Consider the following 27,818-nt stretch of genomic DNA (forward strand, 5'->3'; position numbering starts at 1 on the left):
ACTATATTCTCACCTCCCAAATTGTCCCTGTTGTGGGAGTGTGTATCAGTGGACTCTATGATGGACTGGTGCCCTGCGCACAATTCCTTGTTCTTAAAGCCACTGGGAAAAGTTACAGCTCCCCGTGACAATCAACTAGATTAACTGGTTTTGAGACTGTTAAGGTAAATATGCTGTCATGGGTGGCTGGGATGCCTCTGCCTTGGAAGGACCAGGGGAGCAAATGTGGACAGAACATCAGCTTCCCCAGAATGCTAAATGGCAAACCCCCTGGATGGCAGTGATACCTCGGACTCCCACAGGGCTTCATGGGAATTGGAGTTTGTTACAGCCCTGTTGGGATCTGGGGGTGCCACCAGGATGTGCTGCAACTGTCCCTAAGCCTGTGGAGCACTTCTGGGTGACCTATATGAGGGACACTACACAGACACTATTCCGGGAGTGAGAGTCGAGAGGAGAGGGACTAAGCTTGCTGGAGAGGAGTAGAGGAGAATTGTGTGGGTTTGTGCATTATTTGGGACTGTGTTGTGTCTGTGGGAAACGGGAAAGGCGTTGCCCACAGGCGAAGAAAAATAAAACGTTTGTTATATAAGTGTGCCTCCCGTGTCTGTCTGTGTTGGGTCAGGCGTTGATATAGCACCTTTGTTACAATGTTCACACATTCACAAATTTATATCTTCACTTGCTCCACACTTGAATATCCTCATTTGTGTGTGGTTGACCAGAAAACAAAAGTGAGCAAGAATTCAACAACACAGGTAGCAAAGGATAAATAAAACCAAAATGCCATTTTCTGGAAGAAATGCTCTGCTGTACGTGTGCCAGGTGTATGGAAGAATTTGCTGACAAGAGAGAGTGTTTTCCAGTACAAAACGATCAGGGCTGTGCAGAATACAGGATAGACAAAAAGACCAACTTTATTTACAAATCATCATTATTACATTCAGGTTCTGGTAAAAGATTATAAAAGGCACATTGTGAACAATTAAAAACAAAGCTAAAATGCAAACAAATGACCTCAAATGTTGCTGCCAACCCAACAGAAATTATCCCTTTAAAGAAAACACTTGTTAACAAGCAAAGCAAACGTTTATAAGCATTTAAATATTTTCGATAATAACACATTTCAGGAGAAACTAAAACTCATCTAGATCCCAGTTCCACCTAAGTTTTCCCTGAACATATAAAATGTAAAAAAAAAAAAACAAAAGGGTTTATAAGAATAGAAAACTTACTAAAAAGCCTTTGATTGGTAAATGATGTGCTTACAATTTACAGTCCTGTTAAGGACTTGAATTTTCTTGGTGGGTTCAAATATATGGTGTAATCTTCCAAAGTACAGAATGGCAGCATGCTCCATGGGCCAACACAATAGTGCAGAGGCTTTCAGAGGACATGATCGACAGAGACCAAGCAAGGCTTGAAAAGCCATCTCTCAACCAATTACTAGCAACCTCATTCCAGGGATCTCACACAAGCTTAATGGGCAAACAGAAACAGTTATTCTTCACCTTCACCATAAACAAAGGTGCTAATAGTAGAGAAGCAAATAGCAGATGTACATAGACAATAATTAAAAAAAGTCTAGAAAAAAAAGGAGTACGAGATTATAAAACACTGCAGTGCAAAGATGCAGAACAAAGATAAAGGCACCATTGTATACTGTCCCAGTGTTCAAAATCAAATTGACTTAAAGTTCCTAGTATTACATTAATGTCCTCTACTATATCCTTGAATGACACAAGGACCAGTTTGCCCCTAATAAAATCAGAATCTGCAGAGTGAGAACATGCAATTTAAAAGACAAATGGTGATTCCGGTTTCAAAAATACAAGTCTGTGTGTTGCATCTGTGATCCACAGTTCCCAAGTCATACGTTTAACTTGCCAATAAAAGAAGGTGTGGTATAAAACAGTAAACGGCTACTTCGCAAACTGAGGAAGAGTTTTAAACTGTTACAAACTCTCAACTGTGACCACCTTTTCACTCAAGTGCCAACGTGTGCTTAAAGTGGAAAATCTATACAATTTACTGGAGATAGCTAGGGATTTTGCCCCCTCCAAAAAAGTTTTCTGCAAAATGCTCTCTTGTTCAGTGTCTTATCTCCTGACAATCAAGCTCTGCTCTCCTTTCTAAAATCTGAATGTTTGACATTTGCTTGTGCTTAAGTGTAAAATTCTGTGAGATGACAAGGACACATGGCACAAATTCTCTGCCTAATTCTTACAGGGTGATAAACAGTACACAAATCCTTAGGCAATTGTGCGATACCAAGTAATGGCCATGTTTACTTTGCACTCAAATTTCCTTTGTTGTAATGTAAATATCTCGTGCCTGATGTCAAAAGCAACTTGTCTAATAATTTAAAGAAATCAGAATCCAGACACTGCAATTAGTACTTCAGCTGAAGAGATTTAAATTCTCATTGAGCTCAATAATTATAAATGATGTGCCAAAGCAAACAGCAGCAAAGCACTCAAAGCTATGGAACTCTAATAAAATGGGGCATACAAGCCTATGATGTGTTCAGGAGGAGCTTCAGAATCACTGTGACTTGATGTGGCTGAGGAAGACATGTTATTGGGGCATGACATAGGAAATGCAGCCAACATTTCCCTGTGTTACACAACCAGCAGTGGTAACTGACAGGCTTGGCACTGTCAACAGGTGGAGTGGAATCAGTTGCAAGATGCCGCCGACTGCTGAAGTGCTAAACGGAGACAAACTACAGATTTGACTCTAACTGAGCAACTGAAAAGCTTAAGTACTGGTGTCAAATAAAAATTAACTTTAATGTGAAGGCTCTCTCTAAGGAGTGGCAAAAACAAACTTAAACACTTGCTTTCAAGATTATTTTTCTTGATCAGGTCCTGGTCAAAGTACAGCTGGCATCCAAACTAAACAATAGTCCCAAAACTCCTTGTCAGGGTTGAGTGTTTCACAGTTTCACTACTGAAGCAAAATGAAACCTGTTTAACTTCACACTGACAAAGGAAGTTGGATCAAATTCCAAAAAGTCAATACATGTATAAGGCACTAAGGTTACAGTGGGTCCATTTTTTAAGTTCTTCTAGAAAGGAAGTCAGTAAGGTCAAATGAAAGTCAGTGTAATCCACAAAGAGCAGGGATAAAAGATTATGTAGTCATTAATAAAACTGAAAACAATGACCCCTCATTAAACCGGGGCTGAAAACCAATAATTAAAGTTTCACATGGACAGGGTTAGACATTTTGGTTTAGCTCAGTTCTAGTTTTGATAATGGAAAAAAAAATGTAAAGTGAGAAACATCCTTTGCATTTCAGGGTCCTTCTTGCATATTCACCAACAGTTCCTTAGTATTCTTGGTAGTGAAAATGCCAGTCCCACAGCAAACAGGCACCACAATCTTTGGAATGTCAAGGAGAAAACTGCAACCCAACGTAGGTTAAAACTGAACCCATTCTGAACCCTGAGACACCCGCTTTTCAGAGCTAAAAGAGAAATAATTGATAATAAAATGTTAACAAAATTTAACATATAAACAAATCAAGAACAACATGGCAACGTATGTTTAAAACTGGTTCAAAAATCTAACCGACTACACAAAACAATGAATCAGTGTAAAATACTGTAAATTTTATAATTGCTCTAATAGCAGAGAAAGACAAATCACATACTATACTACATACTGTATATGCTGCATACCGTTTGTTTTAATATATTCTATCACTAGCTCTAATTTGTATAATGAGTTTAGGAAAAAAAGAAAATAATTGTGTTTTTTAACTGTTGACCGTTTTGAAACTACAGGCTACACTACTTCTGTATCAATGTCTCTGCTCTCACAAATAGTATTTTGTGTGTGACTGGATTCAACAATTGCTACAACTCCTTGCTGGGTTGAAACTATGAATGCCACTTCTTTATCATTTCCTAATTTACTGTGGTTTCAAGAAGAGTTGTTTAATTACATATTAATAAGCTGAACGCTTGTTGACTAATGGAATCCGTGGACTGTACTATGTAGCTACAATAAGGGGGAGCTAGAAGGGCTATTATTACAGGAGACGGCATCAGTGGTGGTATTCAATAATGTCTCTCTATTATAATAACAAAATCGTGGAACGAGACGTGACTTTTTCAGAGAGATACTTTTATGTCCCACGAGACGAGACTTTGTGCCAAGAGATTCAACCATGCCTGAGGTCAGAAATAAAAGACAAAGAGTAGATGACAAAGTAGAACATCGTAAAGAATTCAAAAACTTTGGCACGATACACATACAGAGCAGGTTAGACATAATAAAAGTACTAAAATTCAAAAGTCTCAAAAACTGATCGTAAAGATCACATAAGTGCAAACAAATGGAAATTATTACTCGGTGAAATAATGGAACAGCGAAAAGAGATCGAATATATTGTTCGGATTAATCTTTAAGTCGGAGACTTGTAGATCGTCTAATTTGTGTTGCCATCAGGAAAAAGTAGTGTTTCTTCCCAATGAAGAGGCGTATCCGCGAGAAATAAAAGATTTGTTGTTTGCTAAAAGTGAAATCCACATACGCAAGCGGCAGTGATGCGAATTTGCTGGAGCGAAGTGCAGGTTGGGGTTTGGCGAGCTGCATTCACAGTGCTGGGGTTTCCCTTACGTTTTATAGGAAAGCAATCATGGTTTACAGCTGGAAAATGTTAAATACTAATCTTCATTTTGTTTCAGTATTAATTAGAAAAATGATATGACTAAGACAGCTAATAATATCAGATGTCAAAATGATATACAAACTGCAACACTTATCTTGATTTCGAAAAAATATAATAATGATAAGCTATTGCAGGAAACTCATCCTAAATGAACAAAATACCCTTTCTATACACTTGCTGAATACTTACTTTGGTGCAGCAGCAAAGTCTCCCCATAGATCACCAGATGCTCCACTGTTTATAGGAGCTGGGGCACTGAGGTCAAACAGCAAGTCTGTAAAGCAAGGATGTCAATCTTGTTACCAATACTTTTACTGCAGGAGAACATTAAAGACAAAAGGCTCTTGAGAGCTGCAAATGCTATTTTTTCATTCCAACCAATTCCTTATTTTGAGTTCAACCCATTTTGTTAAATGAATACCTGCCAAACATACCACATGCCCTGTATAGAATCACAAAAGGGCACATAAATATGCAGTCATGTCTCATCATTGCCTTTACTGCTGTTTATTCAGTCTGCGCAGTTTGTTTGTTGCGTTGCTAGCTTTTTATGATTTGAGGCCAGCCAGCAGTTAATTTAATGAGGCACTAACTACAAGGCAACCAACAGCTATCCATGGTTGCAGTTGCACCACTGTGTATGCATCATAAAGAATCTTCCTATATATTTAAATTTAAAGTAAATACGAAAAAATACAAGGGACTGAGAAGTTACTAATTTACTCTGCTGTGTAAAAAAATGTAATCATCACAGCAAAGTGACATAAATGGTCACTTCTGTTGCCTCAAAGCATTGTGAGTTGTAATCTCATACCTGTCTGATGTCTGTTTGCATGTTTTTAACCATTTCGTCCATGTTTTTTCTTTCTTGTATACTCCAGTCTTAATTCCACATCCTCAAACACTTTTGGGTAGGGTCCAATGGCGATTCAAAAAATTGCCCTGGTCTGGCAGTTAAGGGTTGGCGTCTGAGTTCTGTCTTGTACTACCAATATACACTTTAGCCCCAATCACTCTAGACCGGATTAAGAGGCTTAGAGTAAAAAGTGGTATTTTACAGCCTAACACTCATTACTATAAAGTTTTAACTTTCAGAATGAAAGGTGGAAAAAGTCTTAACCAAAACAGAAAGAATTTAACTAAAAAAAATGGTTGGAATGAAAATCCACACCTATTGTGGCTCTGCCAAGATTAGGGCTGCTTAGATGAAAAAATAAAAAAGTAAATAATGCACATAGGGGGGAAGAAATGTCTTTTCTGCCTGAAAGTGTGCAAAATCTTAAAATTAAATGCTTTTCGAACTGTGGGGGTTGGCTCCATGCTCCCACTTGACTTTTTGGGAGCCACTTAAACCCGCATCACATGTAACGTAATCAAGGGATAAGCCAGGCAAATGAGGACACACATTTACGGCAAAGGGGTAGGTGTAAAAAGGTGCCCAGTGCTTTTATCAAAACAAAGTCTGACCAACAGTGACCTAAATACACAGTGCAGTGTAAAATCTTCAATAAGTAAAAACAGTTCATAACATTGAGGTTAAAATCAATTCATAAGTAATTCTTTAAAAACGAGATTAAAATACCCAAACAGGAAACTGTCCTTTAAAATCACGTACCCGATGTGTCCCCTTTATCCTGGTGTCTCCTCCCCATATCCTGACCTTGCAGGAGTTGAAGATGCCCAACTGACAGTATTAGCAAACCTTCTCCGCCAAGTTCAGATCCCTGCAGCCCATGGCTCCCAGCAGGACACCATGCCAAACCATGTTGCTCCTAGACCCAGGCCCCAGAAGCTGTCTGTGGCTCCGGCAGGGCATCATGCCAAGCCTCCAACTCCTGCTGCCAGGCTCACATTTGTGCAGTCCACGACTCCCCCACAGGACAACATGCCGAGCCTTCTATTACCCCTACAGCACCACTGTTTTTCTTCTGGACTTAAACGGCAAGTCACTACATTGAGTAGCATGTCACACCAGCTGCCTGATCGCTCAGCTGAAGTGGCTTCCTTTAGTCCCTGAGTGTCGCCCGCACACTCTCCTAAGGACTTCCTCTCGGCTGTATGCCTTCTCCCTCACTCACACCGTCTCTTTTCACATCCTGCCTTTGTCTCTCCTTTCTTTAACCTACGTCTCCTTCTTTTTCTTTCTTTCATAGCCTATTTACAGCCCTGCCGGCTCCCCTTTATATGCCTCAGTGGGCTCAGCGCCTCAATCTCGATCCGCACAAACCCAGTGGAGAAATCAATACAGACCCCCACCAACCTCCCGCAGCCGTGTGAGCACGTACACCCACTGATGTCGAGCCAGCTATTTATTTATTTAAAAACTGATCACTATCTGCTAAGTCACAGACTCTCCATTCCACAGATATATTCAGATAGCATTCAGCACTAATTTTCACATTTTGAAGCCATTGACAAGATACTAATTTACATTTTAAAATGTTAAATAATATGGAGCAAATGTGTAAAAATGGAATTGTGACCTGCATAAGAAACTGGAAAGAATGGTAAAAGCACTTTGATGGGTTCTGTGCATGTGAACAAGTTCTGGAAAAATATATTTCATTATATTCTTACCAGTATTAGAGTTCTGTCCTGACTGCAACACAGGAGGTGGTGTAAGCAAGGGAGGCTGGATGAGTGTTGGAGGAGTTACTCCTCCCTTGCTTCCAGGTGGAAGTGGCAAGAGGCCACTCCCAGTTGGACGTGATTTTACTGCTCCGGTAGGTGTGTCCTTTTTCTTTATATTCTTTAAAACACAATTAATGAGATAAATTAATGGTGAGCATTCAAATTAGGAATAGAAAAAAGAAATGTTTATTCTGCTAGAGATTGTTATTTTATTTTTTAGTAAATTAATGCTATAATACTAACAGATTTCACATATTATTTACCAGGGTTTCTTGAAATTCTTGTGGTACTATAAATATACCACGTTTACATTGTTGATTTTTAAAAAGTATTCAAGTCTCACCCCAATGTTAATTTTGATGGTCTGACCATCCTTGAACCCTAAATCCAATTTTGGTCCTGCATCCTGACCAGTCTGTGCTTGCTTAGCAATTTCCCCTTCTTGTTTCACCCATCTACGATTTAAAAAAAGATTAAAAGATAAAGCACTGTAAACTGGATGATGGTACAAGGTACTCTCATACATAACAACTTGGAAAAATATGGAAGTTATTCATTAAATAAAACTTTCCGAATATCGTTGAGTCTTTTTTTTTCCTTTTTTGATGTATTAACCTTAAGTTTCAAAAGACACACAAAGATCACGGAATCATATTTAAAGGAATATGTCACACAAAAATGACATTTTTTTATGTTACTTATCCCATATAATTTGTAGCTATGGCTGAGAAAAAATTTTACTCTCCTGTTTTCACTGAGAATGGAAAATTTCTTATAAAATAGGTTTCTATGGAGACCAACAATGGAAAACAAGCCACAGTTCACTGGTCAAGAGTCCTGTATTCAATTCAAAAGCTTGATCCCATCTAAATGTGTTTCCTGTTTGAGTACTACCCTGATTCTTCCGTAAGTATTAAACAATATTTTAACAAAAAAGGCATGTGTTTTACTTGTTCCAAGTATATAACAAGATATTTTTCATGGACGTTTTGATGTTGTTTGCTGTTGTTCCAAGTGTTAGTTTCCATAGAAAGCCTATTCTATCAGAAATGTCAACTCCACTCTGCATGAAAACATTACTTTTTCTTTTTTTTTTTACCTCAGCCATCACTATAACATTAAATAAGTGATATATTAAAAAAATTGATCATGTTTGGGTCCAGAGTTGCTTTTACTGATTTAATGGAGCAATACAGAATCATTCCTCTCTTTGCTCCAACCATATAATCCAATTCTTTCCATAGGCTGAACAGAAGAAAAAAACTGGAAACGTGTGAAAAGCAAAATAAAGTCGGCTTACTTGAAATGATCTTGAAGGGCTACATTAAAATCAAAGGAATCTCCACGGTCTGCAAATCCAATTCCAATAAAGGCATGTCTCCCTGCAAGCAAATAAAGGTGAATGCCACTAAATCTCTCTATTATATATAAAAAAAACTTGCAACGAGACAAGACTTTTTCCTGGGGACGAGATGTGATCTTTTGAAGAGAGACAGAGATACTTTCACTTCCCGCAAGACAGACAAGTCACGTCATACTTACAACCTTCAGATGCAAGTCCCATGATACACATGCAGAGCAAGTTAGAGATAATGGAAGTAGGAAAATTCTCAAAAAATGAGAGTAAAGATCGCAAACAAACAGAAAATATTACTTGGGGAAATAACAGAACAGCAAAAAGAGATCAAATATTCAGGTGCTGTACAGGCTTTTAAACGTTCGAAGCTCTGCACGAAATGCATATCACACGGCGCGCAGCAGCAGCAAGCCAACAGCTTCTTGAGCACAAAGGAGGCGAAAAAAAACACCTGTTACTTGTTTCCCAATGTATCACCGTTTAAGAGGGGTTTTCGGAGGAGCGGCCACATCTCCTTAGGGTGCACTCAGCCCCCCTCTTCACAATGGCACCTACCGCTGGTGGGGGGGCAGGAGGGGTAAGAGAGCAAATTGCAGATCACATGCGAGGGCGGCAGCAGCTGCATGCCTGCAGATGCGTGAGCAAAGAGGTGTTGAAATAAAAATGTATTTGTTTCCCATTGTATTACTGTTTTAAAAAAAAAAATGTATTTGTTTCCCATTGTATCACCATTTAAGAGGGGTTTCAGATAAGCGGCCACTGGCAGGGGGCAAAGCCCCCTAGTAAATACAAAAAAAATAAAATTCAAATTAAAATGAAACCTATGCTCATCATCCCATTTCAAACAGAAACAGGATGCATTTAGCATTTATTCTTTATCCACAACTGATATTTCCAGTAGAGTATCGCTGGGTGTGACAGAGCAAGATGCAGAGGACAGGAAGATATGGAAAAAGATGATCCGCTGTGGCAACCCCTAAGAGAAGTAGCCGAAAGAAGAAGAAGTATCACTGGGAGTGCTACCTAAGGTTTTGGATGCAAAGAAAGCAGTAACCCTGGCCACAAAACAGTATATTACAAAGTACATTCACAGTTAGCTAATTAAGACTTCCAAGAAAACTTTGTAAACACATCATTGGAATGTGGAAGTATGGAGTAGGCAGGCAAGGCAAAAACCTACAAAACACACAAAGAGAGTGGCCACCAAGCAAGGAGAACTAATGACTATAGGCTGACTCAATGCTTGATTTAATTGTTTTCGGCTATAATCCTCATAAATATGATGGTCCATATCTGTTACAAGTCTTTGCATTAATTCCAGGTTATAACAGTGCAATATTCAAGATGCAAAACAATAGTGACAACCATCAAGAGCATGGGGGTATTTTCCGTACGTCGCTTAAATCATCTGAGATCAGATGCCTCATCTTGGATGAGCTAATGCCAGTGAAACTCATCCAGGATAAGTTGGTTTTTCAAACACAGCCATGTGGTAGATTAGTCTAGCTGGATCTAATCATCCGAGATGAATGCGCACGCCTGCGCTGATTGAAAAGCCCATATATATTGAGTCTAGAAAACATGATCAGCAAGTCTTTGATAGGCTGAAATAAAATAACGAAAGAACGGGCGCATTTTTTTTTTTTCACACAAGCGGAGCAAGACCTTTTATTCGAAGGACATGAAGAATTTCAAGATTTAATATGCACAAGGGGTAACACTGCAAAAGCAGCCCAAACCAGAAAAGACAGCTGGCAAAAAAGTGGCCGACAAATTAAACGCTAAGTAGTGTGCATTGTACTTACTGAATGCAACATTTCGTTTCCTATGTGTCAGATTAATTATTACTTAATATGTCATAATTCCAGATCAAACATGAGCACAAGGAGAACATGGGAACAGGCTAAAGTGAAGTACAAGAATATACTTCAAACTGGTAAATATTGGTAATATAACTATTTAAAGAATTATTGACATAAAGAATCATATATAATATAAAAAACATTAATTCTAAAGCTAATAAGAAGGCAGACAAGCAAAAAACAGGTGGAGGTCCACGTGGTCCAGACCTAACCCCTGCAGAAGAGTTGGCTGTCCAGCAAAATGCCCATCACCCTGTTTCTGAGGGCATTCCAGGGGGAAGCTCCTCCTCACAACCAGTGGCAGGATGCAGTGGTCACTTCATTTCAGGTAAAGGATGGTTATTGCATATATTTGTCATCGATGTGTGCCATAGGTATGTTCCATATAGCCCTCTATTTTGTTGGGTCAGTTGCAGAGAATGTCATATCCCTAGAACCTGTGTCTGACCAACGAGATATTGACGACGGTCAAATATTTGATGAAGACACTGTGTCTGATTATTTGGATCTGCATACAATCCAGTGCCCCAATCACATTTGGAAATCAAGGGTAATGAGAATGTTAGGCTGATTGTGAGATTCGTCATGGAACTGTGGGTGTTTTTGCCTGTGTGTTGCCTACCTGCAATGGCATGAAACGCCTCTTTTATTGTCTGCACACGTAGGTGTCCAGGAAACGCTATGAAAACCCGAAGGAAATATTTCAGAGCCAAACTGACTTTACGAATTTCCTGGCAAACTGCACTTTTAGATAGATTTTCCGCATCGCCTACAGTATATAAAAAAAGTGCCGCTTGCAAAAACCTCAAAGAAATGCATACTGTCTGTGTGGTTGTGAGAGCCCAACTTCGGCGAGTTTGACTTCAAATATAAGGTGCTAATAAATCTTTGAGGTACAATATTCCCCCTCGGCTAAAGCAGTATCTTTCGAAAAGAATTTCCTCCGGGAGCAATAAAGGATCTTGCCAATTGTGCAAAACCCTCTCTACATGAAATTCTCTTCTTATAATTTGCACACCGATATCACTTGGTTGCTCATTCATGAACAGTGAAGCCATGACTGAATGAATTCCATGTACGGACACTGATTAAGTGTGTGAGCTAATCCTTGTTTACATAGAACAAACCTGCTCCGAGCAGGTATGAGGATTTGGATGGGTTGCTATGACAACACATCCAGCAAGAGTTTCAAAAAACCGACAGATCCAGGATCATGCCAACGTCAACAATTACAACTGGCTAAACGAGTAATCCACGTATGAAAAATACTCCCCATGTCTGTTTTAAGGGTATTTATGCATCCATACAAAAATATAAATATGAGGGTAATCAGAAGGCTTTAAGTCTGACCTATTAATAAGCTCCAGTAAAAGCAAACATCTTTCAACATTCCATAGTCCCCTCAAGCTCCATGAGCAGATATGCAGCTTGAATACATTTGTTATAAGGTTCGGGAACCTTTTCTATGGCACTTAAAATGCTTTGTTTTCCTTGTGCATTCTTTTAACATCATCGGCACAGCAAGTGTTACAGTTTTAGTCTTTCAGATTGTGGAACAGATGGTAGTCACACAGGAACAGGTCTAAGGAACAAGGTGGGTGTGGCATCTCTTTGAATCCACAGTTTCAGGTCACATTTATTTATTTATGCTCAGCCTCCATATCTGCTTTTACAAGCACACATTACCCTGTGCCAAGACTCTCCACTTCACACATTCAGCCACAAGCCTGAATGACATTGCGGGGCTTCTACAGCTGGAATTCTACAGCCAGACCCTTCTAATATTAAGACTGAACTGTTGCCAAATTTTGCACTCAGAAACAAAGCATTTGTTACTCTGAACAGGGCCATTTCATACTAAAAGGCTTACAAAAAAACTATTTATATTGCTCATAAATACGGCTACTTTCAAAAACAAACAAAAGTTGTTTTTCAATCTACATTACTCCAACACCCTAACATGGGTTCTCCTAGGTAGCAAAAAAGCACAATCCCACAGAAACTGGAACACACTACTAGTTCATTTTTAGAAAAGGGAAGCACCACCTCACGCTAACCATCAAAAAGTACCACGTACAAATATTAAAGAAGTATTTTAACTAAGAGTCTACAGTAAAGTCCACAGCCTTATGATTTATAGCCTGCTTTCATACAACCATACCGCTTTGCCACTGAGAAGCTCCTCAGTACATTAGCAAATTTAGATACTGTAATATTCCAAACTTTACTAGGTACGTCCAAGTACTCCCCCTATTAGGGAAGGCACTCCTTTGACTTTTGATTAAATATCCCCAGTGAAGATCAGTATTTCCCTAACTTGGCTGTTAAAAAAACAGAGAGCCAACTCATTTACTCTTCAAGAGCCATCAACCAATGCGTCAGAATTTCTATGAGGCCACCCAAAACTAGAAGTCTACTGTCTCACCAAACGCCTCCCACAGCCAGAACTTCATTTAACCATTTTGTTTTACTTTTTTAGCCTGCTGGGCTCTTTTCCAAGGACGTTTTAAATAACAATGGTTGGACTAGCTATGAGGAATGGGGAGCATGGCTTTACTGCAGTATATCAGCCTAGAGAATAAGGGAAAGGCCCAGACAAATGGCGATTCAAAAATCAACTTAGTGGTAACAGGAATGTTGAGGCCCATCCATAGAACCAGACCTGTGTGGGTAAGTCAGAGAACACTCTGTAACTCAAAGAAACCAAATCATTCTGCTACGTGTGCTCTAAAATACAACAGCAAATAGAAGTGGGTTAAGGTGTAATAATAGTTGAGTAACTAGAATTAGAGTGATAGATCCAAACAGACTACTCCTTAGCAGTGGATAAAACAGCAAGCCAGCATTAACAATTTAACCAAACTATAAACAAGTATCTCAACAGTGTGTGATGTATTAGAAATTATTCTGTAAAAACAAGAATCAGATTTTTTTAAATAATAAAAATTTGGGTTAAATTTGCTGGAAAAAAGCAGTCAAAAAATTAACAGGCTGATAATGGCTTTAATATAGTTAATTGTTAATACTCACCAGTCCCATCCTGGATACGAATTACAAAATATCGACTGGAGTCAACAACACTCTCAACAGAAATTCCTGGGTACTGCTCGACAGGAGCCTGGGCAAAAAGCTCCCCTGTGTGAAAAAACACAATCCATTAGACGTCTTTTAAGGTAAAGAAAAAGGGACTCGCATAGGAAGTCTTTTGTCAAATGCATTTGCATAAAAAGGGTACGAATAAGGATAACATACTTCATGTACATTTCATTAATATGTTATCCTAAATTATTCATTATTTTTGCTTAGTCATACCTTTCCCTCTTTGCTTGTGTGGTTTCAAATTTGAAGTTATATTATTGAACTACTTTAATGCTAAACACTGAATCCAAATATTTTTTGATTATTTACTTTATACATTTTACTTTTGATTTTTACTAGAACTAGTACAGTACTAGACCATTACATTTTCATTCACTATTCCGTTAAACTATTAAAGATTTTATGTTGAATTCTAATACATAATATGGCTAATATACACACTGACATTATCTTTATACAGTTAGGTCCATAAATATTTGGACAGAGACAACTTTTTTCTAATTTTGGTTCTGTACATTACCACAATGAATTTTAAATGAAACAACTCAGATGCAGTTGAAGTGCAGACTTTCAGCTTTAATTCAGTGGGGTGAACAAAACGATTGCATAAAAATGTGAGGCAACTAAAGCATTTTTTTAACACAATCCCTTCATTTCAGGGGCTCAAAAGTAATTGGAGAAATTAAATAACTGGAAATAAAATGTTCATTTCTAATACTTGGTTGAAAACCCTTTGCTGGCAATGACAGTCTGAAGTCTTGAACTCATGGACATCACCAGATGCTGGGTTTCCTCCTTTTTAATGCTCTGCCAGGCCTTTACTGCAACGGCTTTCAGTTGCTGTTTGTTTGTGGGCCTTTCTGTCTGAAGCTTAGTCTTCAACAAGTGAAATGCCTGCTCAATTGGGTTAAGATCAGGTGACTGACTTGGCCATTCAAGAATTTTCCACTTCTTTGCTTTAATAAACTCCTGGGTTGCTTTGGCTCTATGTTTTGGGTCATTGTCCATCTGTATCATGAAACGCCGCCCAATCAATTTGACTGCATTTAGCTGGATTTGAGCAGACACTATGTCTCTGAACACCTCAGAATTCATTCGGCTGCTTCTGTCCTGTGTCACATCATCAATAAACACTAGTGTCCCAGTGCCACTGGCAGCCATGCACGCTCAAGCTATCACACTGCCTCCACCGTGTTTTACAGATGATGTGGTATGCTTTGGATAATGAGCTGTTCCACGCCTTCTCCATACTTTTTTCTTGCCATCATTCTGGTAGAGGTTGATCTTGGTTTCATCTGTCCAAAGAATGTTTTTCCAGAACTGTGCTGGCTTTTTTAGATGTTCTTTAGCAAAGTTCAATTTAGCCTTTGACATTCCACGTCCCAAGAGCCAGCTTCTGTAGCCGAGGATCGGACCGCCAAGGTCACCGCCTTCGGCCACCACCCAACTCACACTGCACCCGACCTCCTTGGCCCCTCCCATAGGTGGTGAGCCCATGGGAAGGGGGACCCATGTTGCCTCTTCGGGCTGTGCCCGGCCAAGCCCCATGGGTGCAAGCCCGGCCACCAGGCGCTTGCCATCGAGCCTCACCTCCAGGCCTGGCTCCAGAGGGGGGCCCCGGTGACCCGCGTCTGGGCGAGAGAAAACGGCGTCCAAATTTTTTGTTCATCATAGAAGGTCTTTTGAACCGCACTTTGTCTCATCCCTCACCTAGGACCAGTTTGCTTGGGTGACCCTAGCAGGGGCATAAAGCCCCGAACAACAGAGCTCCTAGGATCATTGAGACATGCAAACCCCTCCACCACGATAAGGTGGCGGTTCGAGGAGGGGAGCTCTCCCTTAAAGATAGGGTGAGAAGCTCAGTCATCCGGGAGGGGCTCAGAGTAGAGACGCTGCTCCTCCGCATCGAAAGGAGTCAGATGAGGTGGCTCGGGCATCTGATCAGGATGCCTCCTGGACGCCTCCCTGGTGAGGTGTTCCGGGCACGTCCAACCGGGAGGAGGCCCCTGGGAAGACCCAGGACACGCTGGAGGGACTATGTCTCCCGGCTGGCCTGGGAACGCCTTGGGAATCTCCCGGAAGAGCTAGAAGAAGTGGCCGGAGAGAGGGAAGTCTGTGCATCTCTGCTCAAGCTGCTGCCCCCGCGACGCAACCTCGGATAAGCGGAAGAGGATGGATGGATGGATGGATGGTCAATCTAGCCTTTCTATTCTTGAGGCTTATGAGTGGCTTGCACCTTGCAGTGCACCCTCTGTATTTACTTTCATGCAGTCTTCTCTTTATGGTAGACTTGGATATCGATACGCCTACCCTCTGGAGAGTGTTGTTCACTTGGTTGGCTGTTGTGAAGGGGTTTCTCTTCACCATGGAAATGATTCTGCGATCATCCACCACTGTTGTCTTCCATGGACGTTTAGGTCTTTTTGTGTTGCTAAGTTCACCAGTGCTTGCTTTCTTTCTCAGGATGTACCAAACTGTAGATTTTGCCACTTGTAATATTGTAGTAATTTCTCGGATGGGTTTTTTCTGTTTTCGCAGCTTAAGGATGGCTTCTTTTACCTGCATGGAGAGCTCCTTTGACCGCATGTTGTCTGTTCACAGCAAAATCTTCCACATGCAAGCACCACACCTCAAATCAACTCCAGGCCTTTTATCTGCTTAACTGATAATGACATAACGACAGACTTGCCCACACCTGCCCATGAAATAGCCTTTGAGTCAATTGTCCAATTACTTTTGAGCCCCTGAAATGAAGGGATTGTATTAAAAAATGCTTTAGTTGCCTCACATTTTTATGCAATCATCTTGTTCACCCCACTGAATTAAAGTTGAAAGTCTGCACTTCAACTGCATCTGAGTTGTTTCATTTAAAATTCATTGTGGTAATGTACAGAACCAAAATTAGAAAAAAGTTGTCTCTGTCCAAATACTTATGGACCTAACTGAATCTCTCTATTATAAAAAAAAATCCTGGAAGACAAAGACTAGGGAGACGAGACGTGATCTTCACCTGAAGATCATGGAAAACACTTAAAAGACCTGCAAGACGAAAGAGATTGGCCACGGAGTGTCTCGCGGGAACCTTAAACGTGAGACTTGGTGCCAAGAGATTGACCCAGGACCATCTCGCGGGGTTGCAGAACATGAGATTCTTGCAAGACACGACCTACGTACAACCAATATCAAATAAGACCACGGGCAGCGAAACACTCAGTTGTATCAGGTCTTTGAGCACACACAGATTTAGGGCTCTCAGCGCATATAAAGCGTATAAGGACAATACATTATAGAAGAAACGTCGACGACTAAGCAAAGAAGAAAGAGCAGCGCGGAGAAAAGAATATCAAAAGCGTTTGAGAGAAAAAAATGCAAAAAACAAAAAGAATAATCTATTTGCAAATTTAGAAAATAAGGAAAGTAATAAACAGCCTGGAACAAGTGAAACTGAAAAAAAAGTATGTCTAATCGGGCTCAGAAAAAGACAAAGAGTAAAAGACATAGTAGAACTTCATAACGACGTTCAAAAACACTGGCGCTATACACATGCAGAGCAGGTTAGAGATTATGAAAGCAATGGTATTCGAAAGGCTCAAAAAGACGTTGGCGTGATGCAAATGCCTAACTTGTTCCAAGCTCTTAAAACAACGACAAGCAAAACACGCAGCTCACCAGTAGCAGAAACCCAGCAGATGATCCAACCATAATCCCCCCCTTTACGACGAGAGCGGCAGAGACGCGAAGTGGCAAAAGGACAGCTGCTGTACAGGCTTTAAAATGATCGACGGGCAGTGTAACAGCAGCAGAAAGACAGCAGATGATCCGATTCGACGGCTTATCCTTAGCATGCGTTCAGCTGCACCCCCATCCCCTAAGTCCACGAACATCTAACCTAGCAGTTGTTGGATTGCTGTTGGCAGACACGCTTCATGTGTTCCCAGCTCTTAAAACAACGGCAAGCGACAAGCAAAACACACACCTCACACAGCAGCAGTAAGCCAGCAGATGATCCGAACACTTCTCCTTAGCGTGCGATAAGCCGCACCCCATTCACAACGCGAGCAGCATTATACGTCCTGCGAGAAAGAGATGTAGGCACGCCCGGGTTTTTTACAAAAGTTTTAAAGTAAAAGTGAAAATAATGCATATGTAACAATTCCCATGAAACTAACAATCTCTTTAAATTTTATATATACAGTAAACCAATCCCGGGGGTGGGTGAGCAAAGCGAGCAGGGGGCGGTGCCCCCTAGTATAAATACTCTACCATGGCTGTTCATTTGTCTGTCCAGGATTTAAAATCACCTGTAGCTTGCAAACCGTTTGACCTATTGACTTGAAATTTGGTACACATACTATGCGATGTCTACTATCCGCTTTCAGGGTGATGATTGACCTCCAAGGTTATTCCTGTTTTTGTTTTTATTTTATTGTAGAATCAACTCTCGGCCAGCATGGCAGCCATGCGGCGCATGCATACAGGCGCTGTTCTCATCCCTACCACCTTCGCCGTCACTTCCCCTACTGCTTTATATCTTAAATCATTCTTGAGGCAGATTGAAGACTTAAGTGCCGGATTAAGTGAACGTACTAAGTAATTGCATCATAAACACTGACTTAATCAGATTTAACGCGAAAAGATGCCGACGGAAGAAGAGAAGAAGTGGGCTGCTAGAATGGAGAAAAGAAGAGCTGCTCACGAAGCAGCAAGCGCATCAACCTCTGAGCAAACGAATGCTAAATGTACAGAGAAAGAGGATGAAAACTAGGAATGCTCAAGTCAAGAATATTCACTGCACGTTATCGTGCAGTGCACCATTACTGGTCAAAAATATTTGACGGTCAGACTTACCTGATGTTTTATCTTCAAGCTTGATGTAAGCTATGTTCCCCTTAGCTGTAATTCTCATTCGCCCGCTCCAAGCTGGTTGATCGAGTTTCCATTCTGCAGCTCTTTGGAGACAAAAATACATCAATACAGATTCTACAACATGCCTAACAAAATATCATTGTAGAGAATTGTAATAAAGACTTTTTTCCTAAAGAAAAGTTAAAATTCAATGAAAAAGTATTTGTCCCAGTCTGATTTTTTTCATTAGTCAATATTGTTACAGGAAATTTGATTAGATGTTTTCAATGGTTGCAGTTTTACACTGGGAATGGTAAGAGCAAAGATAACAAATTTGCTATTTGCAGATGTGAAAAACTGAATTCCATATGACACCATACAATTAGAATGACCTGGAATACTTGAGTTATTACTCAAACTAACATTCAAGTCTTTGCTAATAAAGGAGGAAAAGTGGAGTAGCTAGAAAAAAATCTCATACAGAAACAGATAACATGCAAACTTTGAACCCAGGAGCCAGGATACGAAGTAACATTTGTAGTGCCACAACTGTGCCACAATGTTGTCCAATCATAAAGTAGTAAAAATGGTAATTACTACTCACTAACAAGAACAAGAGTAATCAGTTTTACCAGAATCTATCTGGATGATTCACAAGAATTTTGGAAGAACATTCAATGGACAGATATATTAAGCTTTAGGCAACATAGGTCTTATTTTATTTATTATTAAAGAAAAGGTACACCTTAATTCTACAACGGAAGCCTCATTCCAGCGATCAAGCATAGCAATGACACTATCATGGTTTAAAGACATGTGGCTGAGCCAGGAAATACAGAATTTTCCCTCACTCACAAATTCTGCTCTGCGCTACAGAATGCTACAAAAGAATATCAGACCATCCCATCCACTTGTGAGCCTGAGCTGAAGTAGAGACAACAAACGATCAGGTCTGTATGAGAACAGTCAGAGATCAGAAACTTTCAGTTCAAAATTCAGACCTAAAATCCACTGTGATGCTGTGGAAGGGCATGAAATGAGACGTTCATACTGAAAAAAATCCAAATTCCACTGAACTAAAGAATTCCTTAATAGGTCAGTGTCAAACTGAAGAATAATTAATAGAAATGCTTGGTTGTAATCAAGGCTGAAGGTGACACACTCCGTTTTTGAATTTAGGACAGGGAATTACTTTTTCCATGAAGCCTTAAGTGTTGAATAATTATTTTGAGTCCATTTTTATCTAAATTAGACTTTGGCTGTATATCTGGTAACATCTGAAAAAAATCAGATGAGAGCAGATAATTTTTCACAACACTGTATGCCTGACTATGTTCAAAACCCATGATTCCCTAGTTCAGGAGCTGGTAACACTCATCCTAGAGAATCACAGATAATGCCATTCATCCTAAAGGGTTTCTTAAAAAGATGATTGCTTTTGATGGCCCACAATATTTATTTAGTTGGCAAGAAACTGCCTGGATTTTGTCACATTACGAATTTCTTTGTGTGTGTGTTGTACCTCTAAAAATGAACAGGTTTTGTGCACTTAAAGTAATCAGCACTATTCAAAGCTCAATTTTTCCCCCATCCATTTCTTTCCAAATGTTTTATTTATATAGATTCTTCACCACAAACACTAACAGGTATAAATGGTACTGGATCAGCGGGTGGGATTCTGTCTCCATTTTCATTTGCTCCTGCTTCTTAAATGACTACTGGTTTAGGAAAATAGCACAAATATACAGACAACAAAATGTAACTTTGAGCACTAAAAGTGTGAAAACATAACACCTCTTCAATTTTATACAAAAATAAAATACATTCTATTGGAAACTTCAGAGTATGATTGCTGGATGATGAGTAAATTAGTCTAATTAACGAAGAGATACCATTAATAGAGGGCACGCCACAGCCCCAAACCCTAACTCCACATTAAGACTCCATTATTTGGGTCATCTAACCCTGCAGGCTGTGATTTTCAAATCTGAGAAGCTGAATCAAGCCAGTGTGGCACAGCAAAACAGTAGCTAGCACTGTAGCTTAAGTGAACAGTGTTTGAATCACACAGCCTGGTTATACTGTGTGACAGTTGTGGTTGTGTGGGTTTTTTATGTATTTACCTCCTGAATCCCAGTTTTGTACAAGGTAGGTTGAGTGGCTTTCTTATATTGGCCAAATTAAAGTGACTATGGGTGTGGGTATGTCCTGCAGTGATATGGTACACCATGTACAGTGGCTCTGTACTTTGAATACAACACCATTAGCAAGGGCTCTGGTTCACCACAATAGTATAATTGCAACAAATTGAGGACAGAAAAATAAATTGATAGATTGCTGAATAAAATCAGTACAGAGAGTGAATGCTGGTGATGTTTAAAGAAAGCAAGTTCCTTTCCCTAAAAACGACCAACTGTAAAGTGATCTGAGCACATGAGGACATTAGCTACCACTACTATTGTTATCCCATTGACCAAAACTTGTATGCTTACTATTAATATTTAAACATTTTCAAAAAATGCCCTAACCCTTTGCACAAGCCACATCAAAACATGCTCACAAGGTATACATATATAAAAATGTGCACACTGAAGTATTATTGTGCTTTAATTTTATAGATCAGAAATCTTGTGCGCAATCAGCAGACAGGAAATGTTTACATTTCAACATCATGTTTGAAGAAATGAAACTGGCCATTCAAAATAAGCGTCAAGAAGTTAAAAAAGGTTAGCAGGAAAAGGGTGGGACCACTACAAAAATCTAAACATGATGGAGAAAATTGTAGGTAGTCCAAGGTTTATATTGATTATTCATGTAGCAAAAAAAAAAATACTTCCAGAACACTTAGCAGATCCTTTTAGCTTTATGCTGGACAGCTTCATATTTTAGTCCACTGATATAGTAAGAAAAGCGCTATATACATGTAAAGAATTATTATTATTATATTCGGAAACAACACATGGCCCTCTTACATCCTAACACACTGACCTAATGTGTTAGCCAAAACATCATTTTATTTACATATAGATTCCAAATACCCTAAAGATATAGACAGAAATGCATAACAAAAAACACACCTGCACATTAAAATCTAGATGTTTAAAATCCAAAAGAATATATAGTCATGCTATTGATACTAAATATTGCCATTATAATATCCTTGGCATGGAATTTGACCTAGTGATGCCCCAGAAATAAAAGAACAATACAAACATAGCTTAAGGACAGCAATAATCAGCATTTACCAACAACCCATAAGCAGTTAATTTAACACAAACACCAGTTGACATATTCAAATTATTAGCCCATATTACATTTATGATGTGCAACTATTACAATTAAATTACAACTTGCATGTCTCCCATAAACTAATGACAGTTAACACAATATTAACACGTACAAAATAGGGGACATAATTTAATACTTTCAAGACATATTCTCCTAAAAATAACAATACAGCATGTATAGAAATATGATTTAAACAAAGAAGTTACTTCATAATTCATCTATTTTTGCAATTATAATTTATTCAATTTTATAGCCACGCCTTCTTTGCTGGGGTGGTAAACACTGCTTGGTTTCATTGCTTAAGCAATTTGCAATTGACAATTCTATATTTAATCACTACAGGATATTAAGAAAATTCACTTTCATTTTAGATACAGTAAAATGGGGACTCGTGTCATGCCTAGCCAGAGGTTAAATTGCCCATTCAGTTTGCAAACTTAGTAATAAAACAAGCTTCACAAGTGTGTATGTGTGTATCTGTGTGTCTTTCCGGTTGCTAGGGTTCAGGAAGAAAATTTAAAAAATAGGCAAAACATGTTGAAGAAGGGTTAAAAAAAATCAAAAAACATCAAAAATCATGGTACTTGTGCTACATAATCCATACATCAAGTTATCCAGTTGTGTGCTCACAATTTGCAAAACGCAGGTATTATTTTCTGCTAAAATACTGCTAAGTAACTCTGGAAAATTAAAGCACTTCACCAACAGGAAGACCCTTCACACAGGATCTCAATTTAAATTGAAGATCCGCCACTCTCTCCCTTATTCATTGGTCAAGAGTCCCATCTTCAATTCAAAAGTGCAATCCTATGTGAACAATATTTTTTTTTTAAAGAATACATGTATTTTGCACATTCTGAGCACATGAGTGAAAGGCTTGACATGTGGATTATGCAATGTATGGAACGTTTGCTGTTTTCCATCATTGGCCAATGATGGGTCCCATCTATCAGACACTTTATCATGTCCACTCTCCACTAAAACATGAGATTAAATTTTTTGTTGACCATCACTACAAAGCACATGTTGTAAATAACACATTAACAAATAATATTTTTTGTGGGATATGCCTTGAATATCTACATCTATTAACTTTTCTTTTTTAAGTGTTCTGTTTAATTAACTTGTGTATTGGGACCTCTCACACTGAAAAGCTAAGCAAAGCAGCAATCAATGTGTTTAATCACTCTATGTGACATTGTCATTCTTACAAAGTGTGCAGATCCTTTTAAAATGCACACTGCATTCCTAGATTAAGGTGACAAATAAAGGATTTATTAATATTTTAACAGACACTTTGTATGATTTGAAGTGCATGGAAGATTAAATGAGGGTTATACAGACCAGGTATATCATTTGTGAAAATACCATTTCAACTGTGGAAATGACAGTTACAGGTTACATTTTTATGTGGTATAAAAACTAACACAAGAAAAAAAAGTTTTAATAAGCTACCAAAATAAAAAATGGTTAATAGTCGGCAAATAAGCATACTCCGCTCAATAGCTGTGATGGTGGGACAAACATGAGGTTAAGGTAAACTTCAGTGGGATAAAAATCATAATTCTCCTTTTACAAACACATATATATCAATCAAGTAGCACACAACAAAATTCAGTTAATTAATTGGAAGGCACGTATTAGTGTTTGGAAAATAAGATAACAATGTAAAGGTTTTCAAGTGTCACAGAACACCTGAATGTATTACGGTGACAAATATGGAGGCGCACGTGTAGATCCCAGCGACACGTACCGGTCGATGTTTGGTGGCTTCGGATGGTCAAATGTACACGCAGTCGGATGTCTGATGTACTATAATAAAGAGAGACTGTAACAATGTTGGCCCCGATGTTACGAAAAAAAAAACATACCAAAGAATCTACCAACTGTCAGAGTACCTGCCTTTAGTAATGCCTCCAGTGAAAGCCGCTTACAAGAGGACGAGGAACGACAAACGACAATGACTTTGCCAGATGCTCCACACTAACGACACAGTATAAAGTGCCCTTTCGAAACTCTGCGGTTTAGCTTTCTATAGAAAGAAAACGAGGCAACCGAAAAGAAGACCGTGTGAACAAGTTTACTGAGTAAATCGACTCATATATACAGTGTGCTGTCAGCCAAACCCTGTTGGACCCGTCGTGTTTACTTCGTTTATTAGCTAATAACTTTCGTTTCGCAAAAGAAACACCCTCTTCTTGCCACCCGTAGCTCAACTGTGCAAAAGCACGATGCCACCCTCAAAACCGCCGACACACCCACCTGTGACCCCGGTTGCTAGACACCGGAGGGATGCGGTAGACATGAACCTCCGGCTTCACACACAGCACCGACTCATAGCTCAACTCGTCATCCGCCATGGTTCCCGCCGACACCCGGAAGTGCCGCGCAGTAGCGGTTGCGCCCTCGTCGCCCCCTAGAGGACGGATGGAGCGCGCGTCGGTCAAAGGTGGGGATAAAGAAAGAGAAAAGAGAGACAAATACATAGCGATTACTTGGTTGAGATCAATGCCAATATTTTTTGTCATCTTTCAGTATTGACAGCAGTCAGTCATTTGCTAACCCGCTTAGTCCTGAACAGGGCTGCGGAGGTCAGCTGGAGCCTATCCCAGCTAGCAAGGGCGCAAGGCAGGGAACAAACCCTGGATAGGGCGCCGGTCCATCGCAAGGCAAACACACACAGCTCTTAGCAAATATTCTACACAGGCTACGTCAGTATTTTCAAGCAGCATTAACAAAGCGCAGAAATTATGATCTACTAATATTCACAACTCGCACTATCAAATGAAAGGGAGTAGACAATTGGAACCTGTTCTGCCAAGATAATTTTATAGATTTTAAATTAAATTGGTATTTTCGTGTATGAAAGAAAGAAAGATCATGTAGATTTCTTTAAGCAGATAGATAGATAGATAGATAGATAGATAGATAGATAGATAGATAGATAGATGTACAGTAGGTTAGGGTCTCTAGCCAGGTGAGATAGCCAGATATTTAAAGAAGGAATTTCCAAGTTTTATTTTGGTCACTTTTGAGAAGAGGCGCTCAGTATCTGTTTTGGGATCAGTTTACACAATTTAAACTCGATCAGAGTACTGTAATAATAATAATAATAAAATTATTATATTAGCAATGTTCATAGGCAGAGTGTCAATTTAGTAATTTCTTTGGTTTGAGAACTCGAGCGGATAATGTGTTGGTGAATGTAGCGATTTCAGTTCTCTCCACGAGTACATTTTCGTGATGCAGGAGGGAGCCATGAAAGCACACCGAGACATGAGGATGTACATTAGTAGTGACCAGATCGGTGATAAAACCCAATAAAAAGCTGTTAATAACTCCTTCTGTAAAGATGTTTTGAACTTGGCTGGCTTCATCTACTGGGCCACCTCTGGCTGTCTTCTTTAATATAGATTCATTATTAGGAGTTAGTATGCAAAAGTCATTTTGGCTGTTTAATTCCTCATTTGCAGAATGATAAAGCAGTCGTTGGGATGTCTTATTTTTTCAAAGATTGTCTTCTAATGTACATGCTTTTTCTTTTACGCGATCCGAAATTACACTGTACACTTTGGGCGAACATCTGAGCGTCCTAGTTCTTAGCGTACCACGGTCTCGATTTTCTCCTTTCAATCTCATTCTTTTAATTTTCAATTCAAAGCTCCACGATAGTGCAGAGCCAAACAATAAGGGCAAGCAAAGCAAGTGGCGGAACATGTTTCCACCATTGGTTTCAATTGATTAGACGTTTTCTTAGAAGTGGCCCATTTTCTTATCATGTACATTATAGTGGTCTCATATATAAAACTTTTTTTTGCAGTATGCCACCAGGGATTCTGAGATAAGAAGATGTACAGAACGGTCGAACTATCCTTATTCTTTCTACTTTTTGAAGGTCAAGTCACGTGCAAAAAAGAATTGCTATAATTTGACTATCAACTGGCAGCTTAGGTGGTAATCATTTAAGCGTCAAATAACGGTTTATGCCTCAATAAACAATTTATAACATTATTCTTTAACTCCTAAATACATTCATTAAAATATACCATACTGTAGTGTTCAATGTTAGGTTATTATGTTGTATTGAACATGAGAGAAAAGCTAAATGAGGTGGATCAGGACTTTGTGAAAACACAATCCATTCATCTTTCTAAGTCTTTTAGGCTGAGCCGCAGGAGAGCTGGAACCTGTCCCACAGATTTGATTGTGTGTACATGTGAAAGAAAGTTAATCAATCCCATTATAAACAAATAAAAATACACCTTTACGCTTTTGACAGCTTTATTTTGTATTTTTCGTCTCTATAACAAACTCCAATTCAAGGCGCATGATGGATTCAGCATAGCCGTTTACGACACAAGTGACTGGCGCAGGGCTACACATATATCGAGGTAGCACAGCAACCGTTTGGTTTTAACATACAAAACATCCAACAGTGAGAATACATTGCAGCCTCAGATTTCGGATGCCTGTTTAACAGCGTGCTGTCAAGAGTATTCGGAGTGAAATTAATTTTCACCTGTACTGTAAATAAACGATCGGTTTAATGCTTGGTAATTATCTCATGTAACATTCTCAGATCCAATTCAGGGGCTCTGATGACCACATGCTACCTCCCAAAACAATGGGCCAATTCAGAAAACAGCTCCGAACAAGTCCATAGTCCGTTTCAGTGCACACTCTCTCACGGGACTGAGAATGCGGGAGAAAAGGGTGAGAAGCTGGTCAAGCAAGCATCTCTCTTCCCAGATTCATCAGTCAAACTTTTGCTTGACTCGCCTCGAAACTTAGGTGTCCAGTTCCTTCTCAAAATTTTCCACCTCCTTCCGCAGAGACACAGTGCGGTTAATCACGTTGTGAAAGCGTCCCGACACGTCCTGCAGCCTGGGCATCAAAGCGAGCGCTTTTGCGTCGCCATCACCAAGGTTCTCAAGCTCATTTAAGATCCCGTGGATCTCCATGTAAAACTGCCTGAACGACTCGCCAAGGGTCTGCTTGAGGTTTTCGCACGCCTCAAATTTCTGTTGCAGACGCTCGGGCCTGGCACGAAGATCCTGCAATGTGGCATCTAACCGCTTCTCTTCTTCGCCTAACTGGAACCACACCCTTAACGCCCACACGGCGCTCACGGAGACAATAGCACACATAATCCAGTCCATCTCTACAAACATAGCTAGCTTTGAAATCCGCCAATGCCGATGACAGAACTAACCAGCAAGAGATGACTTGATACCCAAAGAACAACTAACTGTTGTACAAAGATGCCTTTGAATTTATATTTAATTACCTTGCTCACTTCTGATTGGTGGAAGTTCAGCCACACCCAATTTCATTTTATAGGCTGTTGATTGGTTACGACATTTTGATTGACTGGTAGCATTCAGCATTCCCCTTCACCAAACTCCGGAAAGGTTTAGATTATATTGCTACAGCAATGCCTACAGCCTTACGAGATGTCCATCGTACATTTGAGGATATTACAGAGAAAAGTCAAGCAACATGACACCTTTTATTGGCTAACTAAAAAGCTTACAATATGCAAGCTTTCGAGGCAACTCAGGCCCCTTCTTCAGGCAAGATATTACAGAAAAACATAAAAAAATTGCAAACCTTAATAGTTTTTTAAAGCATAACAGTTATTTGAAGTTGAAATGGTCTTAAAATAGAATTTAACTTCACTCTCGATAAATAAAGATTTATAGATGATAACGTTAGATTTAAGAATATTTAGTTTAGCAAATTTAATAAGACGATTAATTAGATAATATTCTTTATCTTTATATATTTTAAATATATACGTACTGTATTTAATATTATTAAAAAATGAAGATACATCATTAGTAATCTTTCTTATGACAAACCTAACATCTTTTGAGACTGCTTAGGGCCTCTAAAGGTCTTAATCCGGCACTGTAATGATGAAAATGTCATCAGTACCATTTATGTTTGTGTCATCTAATTATAGAAACTTAAGGTAAGCGTAAATAAAACTTACACTGATTATAACATAGTGACATTTTTCCAAGAGATGTCTGCTTTAAAATATTGTATTTAGT

The 27,818-nt window shown here is 39.3% G+C and overlaps 1 protein-coding gene across 1 annotated transcript; it reads right to left on the reverse strand.

Moving 5' to 3' along the window:
• Positions 1 to 892: 892 nt before the first annotated feature.
• LOC114656348 (adaptin ear-binding coat-associated protein 1) lies at positions 893 to 27,794 on the reverse strand. Its single transcript, XM_028807938.2, has 9 exons — positions 27,758 to 27,794; positions 24,025 to 24,178; positions 18,478 to 18,578; positions 13,561 to 13,665; positions 8,612 to 8,693; positions 7,655 to 7,766; positions 7,258 to 7,429; positions 4,870 to 4,954; positions 893 to 3,471 (listed from the first exon to the last, which is right to left on the reverse strand). Exons 1-9 carry the CDS (start codon positions 27,777 to 27,779, stop codon positions 3,426 to 3,428), a joined length of 879 nt encoding a protein of 292 aa, XP_028663771.2. The 5' UTR covers positions 27,780 to 27,794; the 3' UTR covers positions 893 to 3,425.
• Between the last annotated feature and the right edge of the window lie 24 nt (positions 27,795 to 27,818).

This window comes from Erpetoichthys calabaricus, chromosome 8, assembly GCF_900747795.2.
Source record: "Erpetoichthys calabaricus chromosome 8, fErpCal1.3, whole genome shotgun sequence".
Taxonomy (NCBI): Eukaryota; Metazoa; Chordata; class Cladistia; order Polypteriformes; family Polypteridae; genus Erpetoichthys; species Erpetoichthys calabaricus.